The following is a 14,729-nucleotide window of genomic DNA, read 5'->3' as shown; positions in this document are numbered from 1 at the left end:
GGAAAAAAAGACCCTGAGAGGCCTTTTATCCTGGTTTGAAACACCAACCGGGATAAAAGATCCCCTTTCAGTTCCCGGGAATTTTTTTTCAGCGCCTGGCATGATGACCTATTTTATCCCGGTTGGTATTACCAACCGGGATAAAAGGAGGTCTTAGTCCCGGTTGAGTGACCCGGGATAAAAGACCCCCCTTTTATCCGGTTGGTTTATCCCGGATGGATTTTCGGGAGATTTGCATCCTACCAACCGGAACTAATACCGAGTACTCTACCAGTGTTTACTATTTTATATCTGGACCCAGTGTTTACTATTTTATATCTGGACCTGGATAGCAAGATGCAGTAAAACAAAGGCAACAAAGGAACAAAGGTCATGGAGTGAGTACATAGTTCGGCATGGATTTGACAAGACCAAAACCAGATTTTCCAGTGGGACAAAGAATCACTCATCAAGATAAAATGAACAATGATGGTCACGCAAGTAGTTAAGAGTACATATCAGGCAGGCAAACGTATTCCCCTAGAAACTTAATAGTTACCTATAAGCACATCTGAACCTAGGTAAGAGATAAAGCTACATCTGAACCTAGGTAAGAGATAAAGCTCTGGTAATGTATGCGGTATATATTACATGGAAGGCAAGAAGGCTATAAGCTATAAGTAATCTCAGAGACGCACTGCATATGTATAGCGATGTACAAGACAGCGGTACCAACTGCCACACCCTGTTTCTCTTCCACTCAGCAAGGCAGCTCTATCAAAAGGCATTTCGCAGTGCACCACGGGCCGCCTCGCGTTTCATCTCTGCTTCTTTTCCACTTCCACGGAAGTACATGTATACTTGCTGCATTTCCACAAGTTCAGAACAATAAATCTCAGAACAATTCCTTTCTGGAATGATAAAAACTTGAAGAGACATTATGATGATTGATGCGTTAAGAGTAGCTATGCACATAGACACCATGTTCCTAAAGAATGTCCTACACATCAGTGAGCAAAGGTAAAAACATCAAACCCACCTGAATGACAGCAATGCTGAGCAGTGATTCAAGGCAGAACAATCCAAATCCAATGAAGTAAAATATCTGTCAAACAAAAATGCGAAAAAAATTAGTGTGAACGATGAGCATTTACCATTTACCAGACAAGATGTGAACTTGGCTTATTCATGTATAACTGAATATATATGATCAGCCAATCAGAAAAGGCAAAAAATCAAGTATTACCAGGCCTGTGGACTGGTGCAAGATGCAAGAGGCCCATAACAAAATTTTAACTTGAATTAGACCCAAGTTAAGCAGTGTAGACTTACCCCCACAATAGCACTCCTGCCTATGACATCAATTGCCGGCAAAATTCCACTGTAGGAACAAAAAATTGAAAAAGTAATTTGGCATTAGATAGTATAAGTTAGCTAGCATTGTACACAGATAATAGTTGGAAATATAGTTGCTGCAGTGTTCTTGCAACTTTACAGTAGCATAGGGTTGGTCTTGGCATATGATGTAAAATTTAGCAGCGCAACAAGACTAAGGGGGTGTTTGGGAAACACCCGTTAAAGTTTAACACCTATCACATCGAATGTTTGGATGCTAATTAGGAGTACTAAACATAAGCTAATTACAAAACTAATTGCACAGATGGAGTATAATTCGCGAGACGAATCTATTAAGCCTAATTAGTCCATGATTTGACAATGTGGTGCTACAGTAACCATTTGCTAATGATGGATTAATTAGGCTCAATAGATTCGTCTCGCGAATTAGCACAAGGTTCTGCAATTAGTTTTATAATTAGCTCATGTTTAGTCCTCCTAATTAGCATCCGAACATCCGATGTGACACTGTTAAAGTTTAGCACCTCGTATCCAAACAGCCCCTAAGTAAAATTAACACAAAATCAGTTGAACAAAGGTGGGGTTGCAGACCAAGAACTCAAGCAATTTGATAATAACTAGAGTGGTGCTTTAAGATAAGCTAACACTTGTGAAGCACGCGTAAAGGCTATGTCAGCAGTAAATTTGGCCCTAGTGCAAAATGATACCGATAGCCTCAAAATTCTGAGTGTCTGAGCAGTGCTCTTTTATCCTCAAGTAACTGTCGGATTTGCGCATGACCCAAAAAATAATAACTTCACTTACAAAAGGATAAAGTCCAAATCATATAACACTTACGCCAAAGATTTTCCTTTGAAAGGAAATGGAGGAGCCACAGCAGACCAGACACAAAATAGTATATGGAGCTGGAAGGGTAAAGATCATCAGCAAGGACTTAAATAACATTTTGGATATATGAAGTGATGATAAACTTACCAAGTAAAACAAGAAAAACCACCCAAACTTCAAAGCACTTTCAGTCCTGTAATAGAGATTTCAATAAGACAATATGTGAAACATATGAAGATACAATGCGGCAATGTGCATGAATAGCCAAGGAAGAAACATATACATAACCTCATCGCATTATAAAGTGGACGATACCATAGCACATAGGCCCCAGGGACACCAGAGATGAAGTAAATGATGGCTAGCAACCAGATCATCACACCTATTCAAGTGAGCCACTGGATTAGTTTCAAGTTGGTAGCAATTAATTCACAAGATGTAAAAATGAAGTAGTCCACCATACGTTCATACCTTCTCCTTTAATCCATGCTGCTGTGGTTGCAATGATGTTCCAAAAAAGACAGGCTGTCAATCCTGCATGATATCAAAGTTCACACAATAAGGACCTTAATGGAGCAATGCTATGCCACAATGTGACGGTGTCTAGTTCTTGTCTACTGACTTTAGTGTCTGCTAGTCTGCTTATCATCTCAGCATACCATTGAGGCATTAAACGATATTCCTGATTCCAACTACAAATGTGAGAATTGCTTTGGACATGGTTTGATAATGACCAAAATTGAAGTCACCCCCAAAACAAGAGTAATATCGTTTACATGTTAATCTACAGGATTCACTATCAAGACATTTTGAAAACAAGGGCGACATTTTTTTTTCAAATTCTCTACCTCAAAAAAATGGTATTTGTAGTCAGCACAGGAGAAAAGTTTTAAAATCAAATTCCATTTGTAATTTATCTCAGTTTTATGATGCCACTTCTCATGTGACAGTAAAAGTTTTGAATCCAATGAGATAATGTGGCGTTGCCATTAATTTCGAGGATATCTGTTACTTGGACATGCAGGTCTTCACTCACAGCATTTGACAGATAGCACATAAAAAATTTGAGGCTTAGCTAAGTAGTTTATTTCTTTCGTCAGGCTATTTCCTACAATTGGAGGGCAACAAGCAACCAAGACTTACCCAGCAGTGAAGAAAATGCCAGGTACTGCATCCTTTGTAGGTGAACTGGTATCTCATTCGAAATGTCATGATGAATAATGGGCATAAAGGGTGGCCAGTTCTTATCTTCAATGACAATACCAGCTGTCAAAGAAAGGAAATGGGCATATTATTAAAAGACAGACCTAACAAGTAAAATGGTTGCAGCAGCACGAGCAATAAGCAACAATTAGCGTAACTTAATTCTTAGAGAGAAACGGGAAACACTGAAGTAGCTTTTGCGAGAATGGAGCACATAAAGTAACATAGCATACAAAGGAGCCTTTCTAAACCACTAATTAGCAGTAAAAAAGAGTAAACTAAAGTCCTAACCTCTACAGTGCTCGATTTCCTTAAATTTCCTTTGAACATACTTAGACCAAAACTCCAGAATCACATTAATGACTAGACCACTCTGAAAAACTTCCTATATAGATCTCATCAACAAACTGAAAGTTTGAGACCATCACATGATTTCTATCTTCAAATATTTTTTATTAGATATTCGAGCCCATATGTAAGTAATAACCAACCTCTGGCTGCAGCTTCCTCCTTTCTTTTCAGTTCCTGAGTGCCAAGGCAACAAAGGGGGAAAAATCAGCTAACATATTCAAAGAGATGAAATATAGGGTAATGAGTGTAGATGCATCTGGGTTGTTTCAAATATATGAAACATCGCCGAAGCAACTTTTGCTTCTTTGAGAAGAACTGGTCAAAACTCAACACAGGTCACTCTTGAGCTCAGTATATTGGTCCATTATGTCCCAAAGTCTCTTGTTTGAACAACACAACAAAATCTTCTTGGATAAAGAACGAATGGGTAGAAGTGAACTGTTGGTAACAATGTGCAGTCTGCGCATACATTATTACCCTTCCACTAATAGCGCTATAAGTGGCTATTAGTTTTTTCAAAGTTATCCATGTTACTTGTTTTTTCAAAGTTTCAACCCAAAGGCGCACTTACGATGATTTAGGCAATGGTTAGTAGTGTTCTGTTAAGTGTGCCATTCCAACTTTAGCTGATTAACTCCCATACGATGTTAAGTGTTCGCTGTTTCAATAACTCAGGAAAAGTAAAATAACGTAGTAATGTTTTACGGCTCTTAGTAATGTTTTGCGGCTCTGTACTGCTACGTATTTGAGCACAATAAAATCATAACATGTAGGAGCCTTGAAAGATCATCCAGGGCATGCCATTATTTTTTATCAATGAGATGATTTTACTATTGAATGCAGTATAAGCACTTCATGAATCCGCAAACACATCGTTTGATCAAACACAGGGAACACAGGTATAACATGGTTTCAAGTTTCAATTACAAAGGCACATACCCTTTCCCGTTTGTTTAGCTCAGCCTCCTTTGCCTGCAGTTCTTTCTCCTTTTTATTCATGTCCTACATTTACATAAAAAAATATTCATCGCGTGATCAAACAACTATAAACACTCTTGCAAAAAAAACAACTACAAACACATCAATGAAAAAACATATCTGGAGTTTATTTTGGATTATCAACATCTAAAAAATATAGCATGACCTCTGCCGCTTGATCGATAACATCAGATGTGACCTTCCGAAAAAATAAAAGAAAGGACTTACAGTGTTGGAATGAGAGCATAGTAATATGATTTTTCTTAGGCAGAGCGGACCTCATAAATATAAATTCGCACAATAATAACAGAGTCAACGGGAGATCATGTACCTTAGTTGAATCAAGAGGTATGTCTACTGTGGCACCACGATCATTGTAGAAGCCCGCTGGTTCATGAGGAAGAGGTGGCATCCGAGAATTGGAAGCAGGAGGTACACTTCCTCCCTGCAGAATATGATGCATTTTGGAGATCAATTAAGCAATATTTAAAGAAAACAGACTGAATATTAGAGCCAACTGGAAGCTTGTTTTGCATTATCTACAAGATATCAGAAAACTGTTGCTCCAAAGAATCGTAAATGCTAGATGGAACAAACAAGAATGCATACAGAGTCCCAAACTCAAGATCTATGCAGCCACTTAACAGTTTCCACACACAATGAACCCTGACAAACAGCTACTGCTACAAATAGTGCTCAATCCCCTTGTGTCATTAATAATTTCCACAGAAAAATGTTTTTACCATATCATTTCATCCACTAAAATGAGTAGTTCCTAATATAACCCCACGAATAATTCTTACAAAAAAAAGTCACTAATCAGAGGCTAACAACCCAGCAGCCCCAAATCCAAGTAGCAATTTCCAAAATTAATCATCATTTCTCCCTTGAAAACCCCAGAACAGATACAGCCAGTCAGCCACAGCCAAGCCCTATGCCCCTATACTTGCCACAACTCGCAATAAGCGAACAACACGCAAGCTCAAGCACAAACCGGCACCTCACAGGCGAACCCGATCTTAAACCACGAACCCTAGCGCCAGCAATTCGGCAGATCCGAGCACCCACCACCGTCGACGGGTCCCAACGAAGCGTCACGGCCAGAAACCAGCGCCAACGGCCTGAAGCCCCCGAACCCAAACCCACATCCGCATCAACAAAAGCGCGGGAACAAGCTTCCACATGGCTACTAGATGAATCGCGGCCTAGAGCGGGGAGCAATCGCTACCCGGCTACAACGAGTGCACCGATTACTCACCGCAAAGGGGTTGACGTCGTCCTCATCGAACGGGTTGCGGTCGTACCTCCCCGCCATGGCCGCCTCCTCCTGCTGCGGCGGCGGGGTCTCCGGCGAGGTAAGGGAAGGGGAAGAGCAGCACGGGGCGGGGGCGGGAGGAGTCCAACCTCCCAACGTGGCGGTGGCGACCAACTGCTACGCGGCTGCCGCTTTCACTTTTAGCCGGGGTTGTTTACTTGACGAAGTGGGTTTGGAATTTCGGATTTGTTGTGGGGCTTGATTTTATACTCCTGCGGCTCTGGTTGCGTTCCCGTGGTGCCTAGTTGACCAGTGCGATTCTGCGCGTGCTGGTGGTGCGGCCGACAGGTGGGGTCGGTTTGGCAGCCAGGTCGACCGGCAAGGTGGAACAGAATTGTGGTGGCTGGTGCGAACGCAGTGGCGTCTCTTGTGCAGGACAAGAATAGTGTCAGCGATTTATCAAGGGTGCTTGCAGGATTAATAATTGTTCATTAACGGAAAGATGAATCCAAAGTTTACCTACACTATTTAACTCCTATGATTTGTCGGTAAGCAACAAGCAAGGAGACATGATATTATTAGGTGGAACACTTCTTTGTCCTGGTATGCCACGTACAAACTGAAGGAACATGATATTGGACTAACACCGTGGGAAAAAAGAGTATAATATCTGTATCAACTCTTAGGACACGGGAGAATTGTTCGCAAACTGACACTGAAATGTCCGTCAAGAAAGGAGAGAATGCCATCGCAAGAAAATACCATATATAAATAGCGGAACGAATGTGCTAGGTTGTAACCTTAGCATCGAAGGAAATGCAAGTACAGCAGGGCATTTTCATATGATAAGTCATCAGCAGCCAACTGTGGTTAGGTCAAAGTAAACATTGACCATACGTTCAAACTATCTATACCAAGCTCTGAGTAGAGGGAAAAATGAACAATCATCGCATGATATATGGGCCATACCGCCAAAGGCCGCAAGAAACTGTTTTTTCCCCTACTAATTGTTTCCTTTCCTGTTTCCACTAATCTCTGACTCTCTGTTCAGGGCTGCGCATACAGCAAATGTGGCTAATTACAGACTGATGCACAGCCAGGCTACATATACAACAGGGAACAAAGGCCGAATGCCAGCCCAAGTCAAAACACAATCGCAGGACCCACTTGCAAAGCTATGGCAAAATTACAAGCTACACAACCGTGGGTACTTCTCGCCAAAAAGAATTGTATCTACTCTGCCGTATGGGATGAACTTCACCCGACTTGTTTTAGATCACCACCAAGTCTTGCAACGAGAGACTTAGCTCTTGAGCGAGTTGTGCTGATTGACCACCCCGCCTGTACCAACAAAACAAACAAAAAGAAAACCGCAGAACATTAGAAGAAAATTGGTTTGTTGTACCAACAGGTGCCTAATTGAGAAATGACGGTTAACAAAATGGAGCATAAAGTAAGGGAAAGGAAGAGAATTACATTATCAACGGATGCAGAACTTGTTGAATCTTTTGCAAATGGTTAAAGCATCGTGTGCAACGTTGCAACCTGCATTAGATAGCAAAGTTTGTGACTTGCATGGCGGCGGTTTCTCACTGGTATGTAGGGACATGCACCATTCTTCTTTTCACATCCAATGTTTTTGGGCAAGGTACAAGTTTTAGAGTTAATTTGCATACCTCTGCTCAGCCTGAAGGTCAACTCCTACGCCCGAATTTGCTGATAATGTTGAGTGTATAACTGGTCCAAAAATCTTTATAAGATCCAACAACATTTCCAAAGAAACAGTAGCATGCCTGAAAATTTGTGGCAAAGTAATCGCAACTTATGAGAAATAGTTACTGTAAACCAATTGTGTTATTCTAATGCAAGATGCCAATATTTGCATGACTTAGATAATGCAGAATATTGACACGAGATGTTTTCTCTTTCAAATGAAGAGAGACTTGCAATGAAACAAAGCATTCAATGCATTACCTTTCAGTCTTGCTACACAATAACCCGGCAAGAATAGGTAGAAAGCTTGAGAAAATCTCCAGGTTGAAAAGATCAAGCTTCCCTTTGAGAGCACTAACAACATCAGCTTGAACCTGTCCATCTCGACTATCAGTAGCTTATAAAAGAGAAGGAATACAAAGTACAGCCATGCATGATCATCATGCATCTCAAAGAAACTTACAGCATTGTCAGGCAGCTTTCCCACTGCAGCAATTGCTCCTTTGATACCACTTTGCTCAAAGACATGCCGCATCATCTGAATACACATAATACTAAAATTATATTGGTTTATCACAAAAATAATAATGATTCTGTACATGAGCCTAAAGGAAGTGAAAGATAGCAGCCCCATGTCATAGCATAAGTTCATATATGTTTGTAATATGCCCCTGATGCCACACTGAATGTGGGCCCCATAATCAAATATTTAATGTTAAGGTTTCTCATGTACTCCTTTCATTTTTAAATATGAGACGTTTCAGACGAGCAGCTTAATTCCTTTTAAACTAATTACCTTGTCTTAAATCTCATGTATTTTGAACAGAGTGAATAAAAAAACTAAAGAAAATAATCTTTCCTTCACAACCTTCTTGATATGGGAACTGCCAAGCAAGGTTAATTGCATTAACCACTCACATGTTGCACCAATAAATAAACTATGTAAGTCTCACAAGATCCCCTCTATTTGTTGGATGTAAGTTCACAAGACAATTCCATGATGCATATGAACTGAAAACAAACAGCAGTCGGCAAGTTCATAGCAAAGGGATTACCTCCAGTTTTGTCAGCCGAAGTTTTACAGCATTTATGAATTCATCATGGTTCAGCACTAAATTGACAGGAGTCATTACTTCATCCACTGTTGACAAATCCTTTTCATATGTCTCACTTGGTTCTGCCTGTTCATTGCAATCAGTACCAAACATAAAAATCTGAACAGCCAAACAATTTTTTAAAACTATACATAGCATGTACAAATAAAGTAGAGCAAAGCTTAGTCAAGTATGTTTGATTTGTATTCTGCATGTAGTTTATGAATACTTCAGAAACACTTCAGTCTCCAACAGCATAATGTCCATAAACAATACAACACAATCGGCCCCGTGAATTTTGTATCTGGTTAGTACTTAGTAGTCTGCCATTACTTTTCCTATAAATATATGTGGCAGTCAGGACTCAAAGGATTAACAAGTAAACATATGAAAACTAAATTAGATCCAGCATAGCTGCAATAGTTTTAGTGAAATGGTTACAATTCTTACCCAGTAGACTAGGAAAGCACATACAAGTCAAGATACCACTATATCACAGGACCATAATAAGGTAAAAAATCATGTTTAAATAACTACGCTCAAACTTATGAGTACGTACTGAATGGGCTGGAGGGCTGTCATTTTTCAATGCCCGATCGCCACAAGAATCAGTTTGTGGTGAATAATCATTGCTAGAAGACTCCCTCTTTTCCCATCTCTCAACAAGAGACTTTGTTTTCCCCAGTGGCACAGCAACTGAAAAGGAGTTAATATCGTTAAAAAGTTATTTTTAGGCCAGGTAGAACCCAAATTGAGAGTGGATTAAAGATATGCCCTTGACAATATCAGTTACTGTACATACACACCTCCTCTGACGTACTTAACCCTGGCTGTCTCTGTTGTTGAGCATGGTGATTCAAAGGCTGCATCAAACAGAGTTCAACTGTCACATTACCATACTTGCAAAACAACAGGGTCAATGTTCAAAAACAAAGAAGGGCTATACACATACACTTATCATCATTTGACTGCAGAGGATGCTCCAGCAATACTGTTCTATCCATCTCTTTTGCTATATGTGCAATATCTTCTCTATCCACCTCACTGTTTTCTTCTTTTTTATAATATGGAGATAGTCCAAAGGAGAATTTTAAGCTTGACAAACCCTCTGAGCAAACGTCAGGATCAGTGATTGTGGATCCTACTGAGCTATCACTATCAGCAGCAGTGCCACTAAGTGAAGGTTTTCTTCTGTGAACAGGAACCCGGACAGCATCTGGGGCTGCAGTTGTGCCTCCAGTTCCTCTACGAACACTGCTTACTGCTTTGTCCTCTAAAATGTCTCTGGGTACAACAACAGGTGCAGAAACAGCCTGCGGCGTAGTGTAAATATCTTTCACCGATGCTGACTCTGTAAGATTGCCTTTCTTAGTAGTAGAAGAATTATTGGGTATTCTTGTACGAGATGCTAATGAAATATCTTTCTGTCCAAAATTACGATCTGATGTTTTTGGGTTGGTGAAAGGACTATCAGCAAGCTTCATACGCCTCATTGGATTAGAACTCTGAATAGATGATCTAAAAGATGAATCAGGTCTTCGTGGAATACTGCTCCTATCTTTCTTGATCTTATCTGTACTTGCTGGAGTTAAATGTGAGCCACGAACCCTGCTTTCAGCTAGTACCACAGAAGCAAGAGAGAGGGAGGGAAGGATCATCACAACGCGTGTCAAGCAGTAATAAGGAAAAAGAAACATTTCAATAAATAGAAAAGGAGGGAAAATGTATAGGTGGTTTGAAACCGTACCACTCCCAGCCTCCTTGACTTTGTATGAATTTTTTGGTTGCGTCATTGCTAAAGCAGGACTAGAATTTGTGGTGCTATCAATTGGTTTCACAGGATTATCATCCATAGACTGCACCAGCTCAGCAAAGAAATTTGCTTTGGGCAACACACCAAGAGCATAGGGTCCAATGAGCTGGATCAAACAATAAAAAATAGAACTTAGAAGAGGGAGGAGATGAGGGAGAATACATATTGCGTATAAAGTACACTCACTGATATATCAGCAGCCCATAGACCAACACGGCGTTCATGGTAGGAGCATCCCAAGAGTTTCCCTTCATAAATACTAAGGTCAGCCAAATTGCTCCACCCCATGTCAACAACGTCATGGCATCTTACTGGTTCCCAAGAGAATACCTGAAAATATTCATAGATTATCAGGTGCCAAGCAAATAAATAATTAACTATCAACAAATAGCATATCAAAACCAGATCTACCTTCAAGCTTTGGTCCAATCCACAGAAAAGGGTTTTACCATCTGGGTGGAAGACCATAGAACGTACTCCAGTACCCTGGGAGAGAGAAGGCATGTAAGCTATCCTAGAAGAGGAAGATGTATATGCACCTCATGTGCATTTTAGATCAAAGAGCACAGAACAATTGCACAAGATGTAAGCAAAGCCTAGATCTCAGACTATGTCTCTTAGCAAAACTGGATCAACCATAAGGAGATGTCAACTACCGTTCTCTGAGAAAGCTTTTATGGTGCTAATTTGAAAGAAATAAGATAGTAACAAAAGGCCAACTGCACGAATGTGCTGTAGTAATTACCATGCATATGTAGCACATGCATACAAAAGAATTGAGGAGCCATGGTTCGTGGTTTATCAGATTATCGATTTCATATGCAAAATCTAGCTTGATTTAAGCAAATCATTTGTGATACCTCGGGTCCAGCAGAACCTATCAATTCAAAAGTTTCGAGGTCCCAAAATTTCACTGTCCGATCAGCTGAGCCTGAAAATGTCAATATAAGTCATTCAGGATACATTTCCACTACTTTAAACTTCACTTACTTTAGATGTATACGACAAAACAATTGCTTTTCTCGTTCAGAAATGAGATTTCAAAACTAATGCATTGGGTCATCACATCCTACATCAATAATAACAAAATTGATGAAAACGAGATGGCGTGTATAGAAAGATAGGTAGGTACCTGTTGCAAGCAAAAATTCTTGAGGATGAAAATCAATGCAGTTAATTTGTCCGCTGTGAAACTTGAAATCATGTAGAAGCTTTCCAGCTGTCAGATCCCACACCTTCACAATGCTATCTTCCCCTCCCGTGACAACCCATCGTCCATCAGGAGTAAACCTGATTTTTTTAATTGCTCCTCTGTGACCCTTATATGTGTGAATGCATCCTTTTTTCTTTATATCCCATATCTTCAGGTCTGTATCTGACGAACCAGATGCAAAAAACTCGCCGAATGGATGGAATTCAACAGCAGTGCAACTCAATCTATGCCCAGTAAGAGACCGCACAACTACATGTCAATTGAAAAACATTAATCAGATATTTCTTTTCCCCTATCCATCCACAAGAAGCTTAAAGTTACCACACATGGTCAAACTTGATGTAGTTGATTTGCAAGCTTAAACTATGATGCTGGGCAAACTGAGACAAATTGGAGCACACTCAGCAGATTGCTAAGATGACAGTTCAGGCACTGCTTTCTAATTAGTTCAGCAGAATCCTTTAGCATGGAACCACCAAAGCACGCGGATTTGAATGTGGCCATCCAAGACATTTGGAAAAGACTGGGGGGCTTGAAAATCTATAATCATGGTTCCAAAACAGCCACTAAAAAACAAAAAGAAGTCCATAATGCAATAGAAGATTATCCTCACAAAGTGTTTTCATCTGTATGACTGTATCAAAATCTAAAAGGAATTTGTGAAGAACACAACATAAAACAGCCATGTTTTAAACAAGCATAGCAAGAAATGAGAGAAATATGCACGCTTTTAGAGTAAAACCAAATTGTGGGAGCCTTATATAAGCATGAACCACACCTTTAGCTTCCTCTAAGTCCCAGAGCTTGATGGAACCATTTGATGAGCCAGCAAGCACAAGCACCTCTGCTGAATCAAACTGCACAGTCTCCACTGCACTTGTGTGGCCTGACAAGCTCTGTGGAAACAATTAGACAATCATTCAGAAACACTGCATTATTCAAATTTTAAGCTACGCAAAAAGATTGCAGTGTCATTGGCATATGGGACATGTACCAGAAGTGGAGTTTGCTTGCCAATGGCCCACAAGTTGACCTTGCGATCATTGCCTCCGGTGATGAAGACACGGCTGGACTTCTTGCCGATGGCCAGGGACCTCACGTCAGCATCGTGAGCCACAAACTCCTCTAGTTTGGGATGCCAGGTTAAGAAGATGTCAAATTTGAACAATGCACACCTCCAGATAGTTAACTAGTGGTACTCCTAGGTACTACTCCACTAAAGAAAGTGGATGAAGAATCATTAAGCAAAATAAAGGCAAAAAACAGCAGAAGTAGCATTGGCTAAAGCAAAACAGATTTCGGAATTCGGCGCTGTAACCTAAGTTGGGGACAAAAGGGGAACTGTTTGCCGAACCAGTTGCAACAGCTCAAGGTTTAGCTTGGATGCTTCGAGAACGGTTGCTTTCTTGGCGCAGATTGCCAACAAAGACAAATGCGGCAGGAAATTTCAAGAATCTACTTCAAGAAGCATCCCAGACCAAGGAAATCCAAGAATAAACCAAGAATTTGGGGGCACATAGTACTCGCGGCGCTCTACTGCTTGAGCAAATGCCTGCCCGGATTGCTGGCAGATTCTTCCTCCTGCGAGCCAAATCGAATCAAGAAAACAGAGCGGCAACTCCGAGACGAAGCAAAAAGGATACGGAGCCTGTAGCCGCGCTTCTCGGGGTCCATCCCTCCGGCTCCCCTCTACCGTCTTCCTCCCCAGTCCACGCCGCGGGGTGGCTGGCTCGCCAGCGGGGGACTGCAGGTCGGGGGTCCGTCGCGTCGTCGTCGACGGCGACGACGAAGACGAGTAGGGCTCGGATTGGGATCCGAGGGGTCTTGTGGAGCAGGGGAGTTGGCAAGAGGCGAGAGCGAGGCTCTCCCTCTCTCTCTCTCTCTCTGTTCTTTGCTGCGGCAGGGGCAGTGAAAACGAGAGGGGTGGAGCGGCGTGGGTGGGTGGGGAGTGGAGTTCTTGTCGTCTCCCTCTCCTCTCCCCTGTAGTCCTACGCGTCGCTCCGCTTTTGCCACCCGTTTCTTTTCTTCTGTACCAAAGCGGGGCATAAAGCAAAGGTTCCCTCTTCTGGCGTTCCTTGAACCGGGAAAAGGAAGGAAGGCCACATGAATCGGGCGTACGAAATCAACCACAGACCACCCGTTGGCCACAAAAAATAAATCCGACAGTTGAGAGCGAACTCTGGGGCTACAGGGGGGACGGAGAACGGTCGTGGATTGGTATTCGACTCCCACAAGTTAAATGCTGACAAGATCTCAAGATAGACTGCAAATTTGGCGAGCTGGGGCTGGGGGCAGCCATTCGGCCCGAGTCATCCCAAATTCCCTTCAGCTTGGCCTACCATACCAGCCGCCCGTGGACAAGGGCTACAATTAATACCAGTACCATACAAACACCAATTCTTCGGTTCGTTTGGCAGGGACAGGGCGGGCGTTTGTCCGGTGAGACGTCGCTCGGGGGCAGGCCGCGGCAGGATCCTCTTTCCGGTCCACCCTTCCCCCCTCATTTCCGTCCCGCTCAAAAACGATTCCAAGCAAGCAACCGAACAAGGAAAACAGGCCATATGCCCGCGCCGGAAGCAAGCGATCGCGCAGGACACGCGCTCCGCTGCCGCGCCGGAAGCAAACGTGCGCGACGTGGCGAGGAAGGCAGCGGGAGCCGTGGGCGGCTGGGCGCCCCGCGCCGCGGCGGGACGACCGGGGGCCAATGGGGATCGAGGCCGCGGCGCACGGGCACATGCCGTGCTGGGTGTCGAGTCGTGCGCGGGGAGGGGAAGACGGGCGGCGCGGGGGGTCCCGGGTCCTCAGCGTGGAGGGCGGCGGCTTCCACCGCGGCATGTGGTGGCGCCGACAGGGGGAGCGGTGACACGTGGTCAGCACGGATGACAATGATTGTGCTCAGCGTTTTCTTAATGGCGGGTTGGGTAAAAACTAGGCCCGTTTTCTTTA

General features: G+C 42.4%; 2 protein-coding genes across 2 annotated transcripts; both read right to left on the bottom strand.

Annotated features, from left to right (window-relative positions):
* Positions 1–421: 421 nt before the first annotated feature.
* LOC101758810 (secretory carrier-associated membrane protein 2) lies at positions 422–6,187 on the bottom strand. Its single transcript, XM_004970127.2, has 12 exons — positions 5,954–6,187; positions 5,027–5,140; positions 4,657–4,719; positions 3,858–3,891; positions 3,307–3,429; positions 2,635–2,697; positions 2,452–2,545; positions 2,311–2,356; positions 2,173–2,240; positions 1,312–1,360; positions 1,019–1,084; positions 422–843 (listed from the first exon to the last, which is right to left on the bottom strand). Exons 1-12 carry the CDS (start codon positions 6,008–6,010, stop codon positions 757–759), a joined length of 864 nt encoding a protein of 287 aa, XP_004970184.1. The 5' UTR covers positions 6,011–6,187; the 3' UTR covers positions 422–756.
* A 580-nt stretch (positions 6,188–6,767) lies between these two features.
* Positions 6,768–13,777, bottom strand: LOC101758399 (katanin p80 WD40 repeat-containing subunit B1 homolog). The gene is made up of 17 exons (XM_004970126.4): positions 13,427–13,777; positions 12,778–12,908; positions 12,562–12,679; positions 11,703–12,032; positions 11,431–11,501; positions 10,982–11,056; positions 10,757–10,900; positions 10,505–10,676; positions 9,710–10,375; positions 9,564–9,620; positions 9,317–9,453; positions 8,719–8,844; positions 8,127–8,201; positions 7,925–8,037; positions 7,627–7,743; positions 7,427–7,495; positions 6,768–7,291 (listed from the first exon to the last, which is right to left on the bottom strand). Exons 1-17 carry the CDS (start codon positions 13,455–13,457, stop codon positions 7,222–7,224), a joined length of 2,502 nt encoding a protein of 833 aa, XP_004970183.1. The 5' UTR covers positions 13,458–13,777; the 3' UTR covers positions 6,768–7,221.
* Positions 13,778–14,729: the final 952 nt, after the last annotated feature.

This window comes from Setaria italica, chromosome V (genome assembly GCF_000263155.2).
Source record: "Setaria italica strain Yugu1 chromosome V, Setaria_italica_v2.0, whole genome shotgun sequence".
NCBI lineage: Eukaryota > Viridiplantae > Streptophyta > Magnoliopsida > Poales > Poaceae > Setaria > Setaria italica.
Note: the sequence above shows the minus strand (reverse complement) of the source record. Positions and strands in the feature narration are given on the sequence as shown.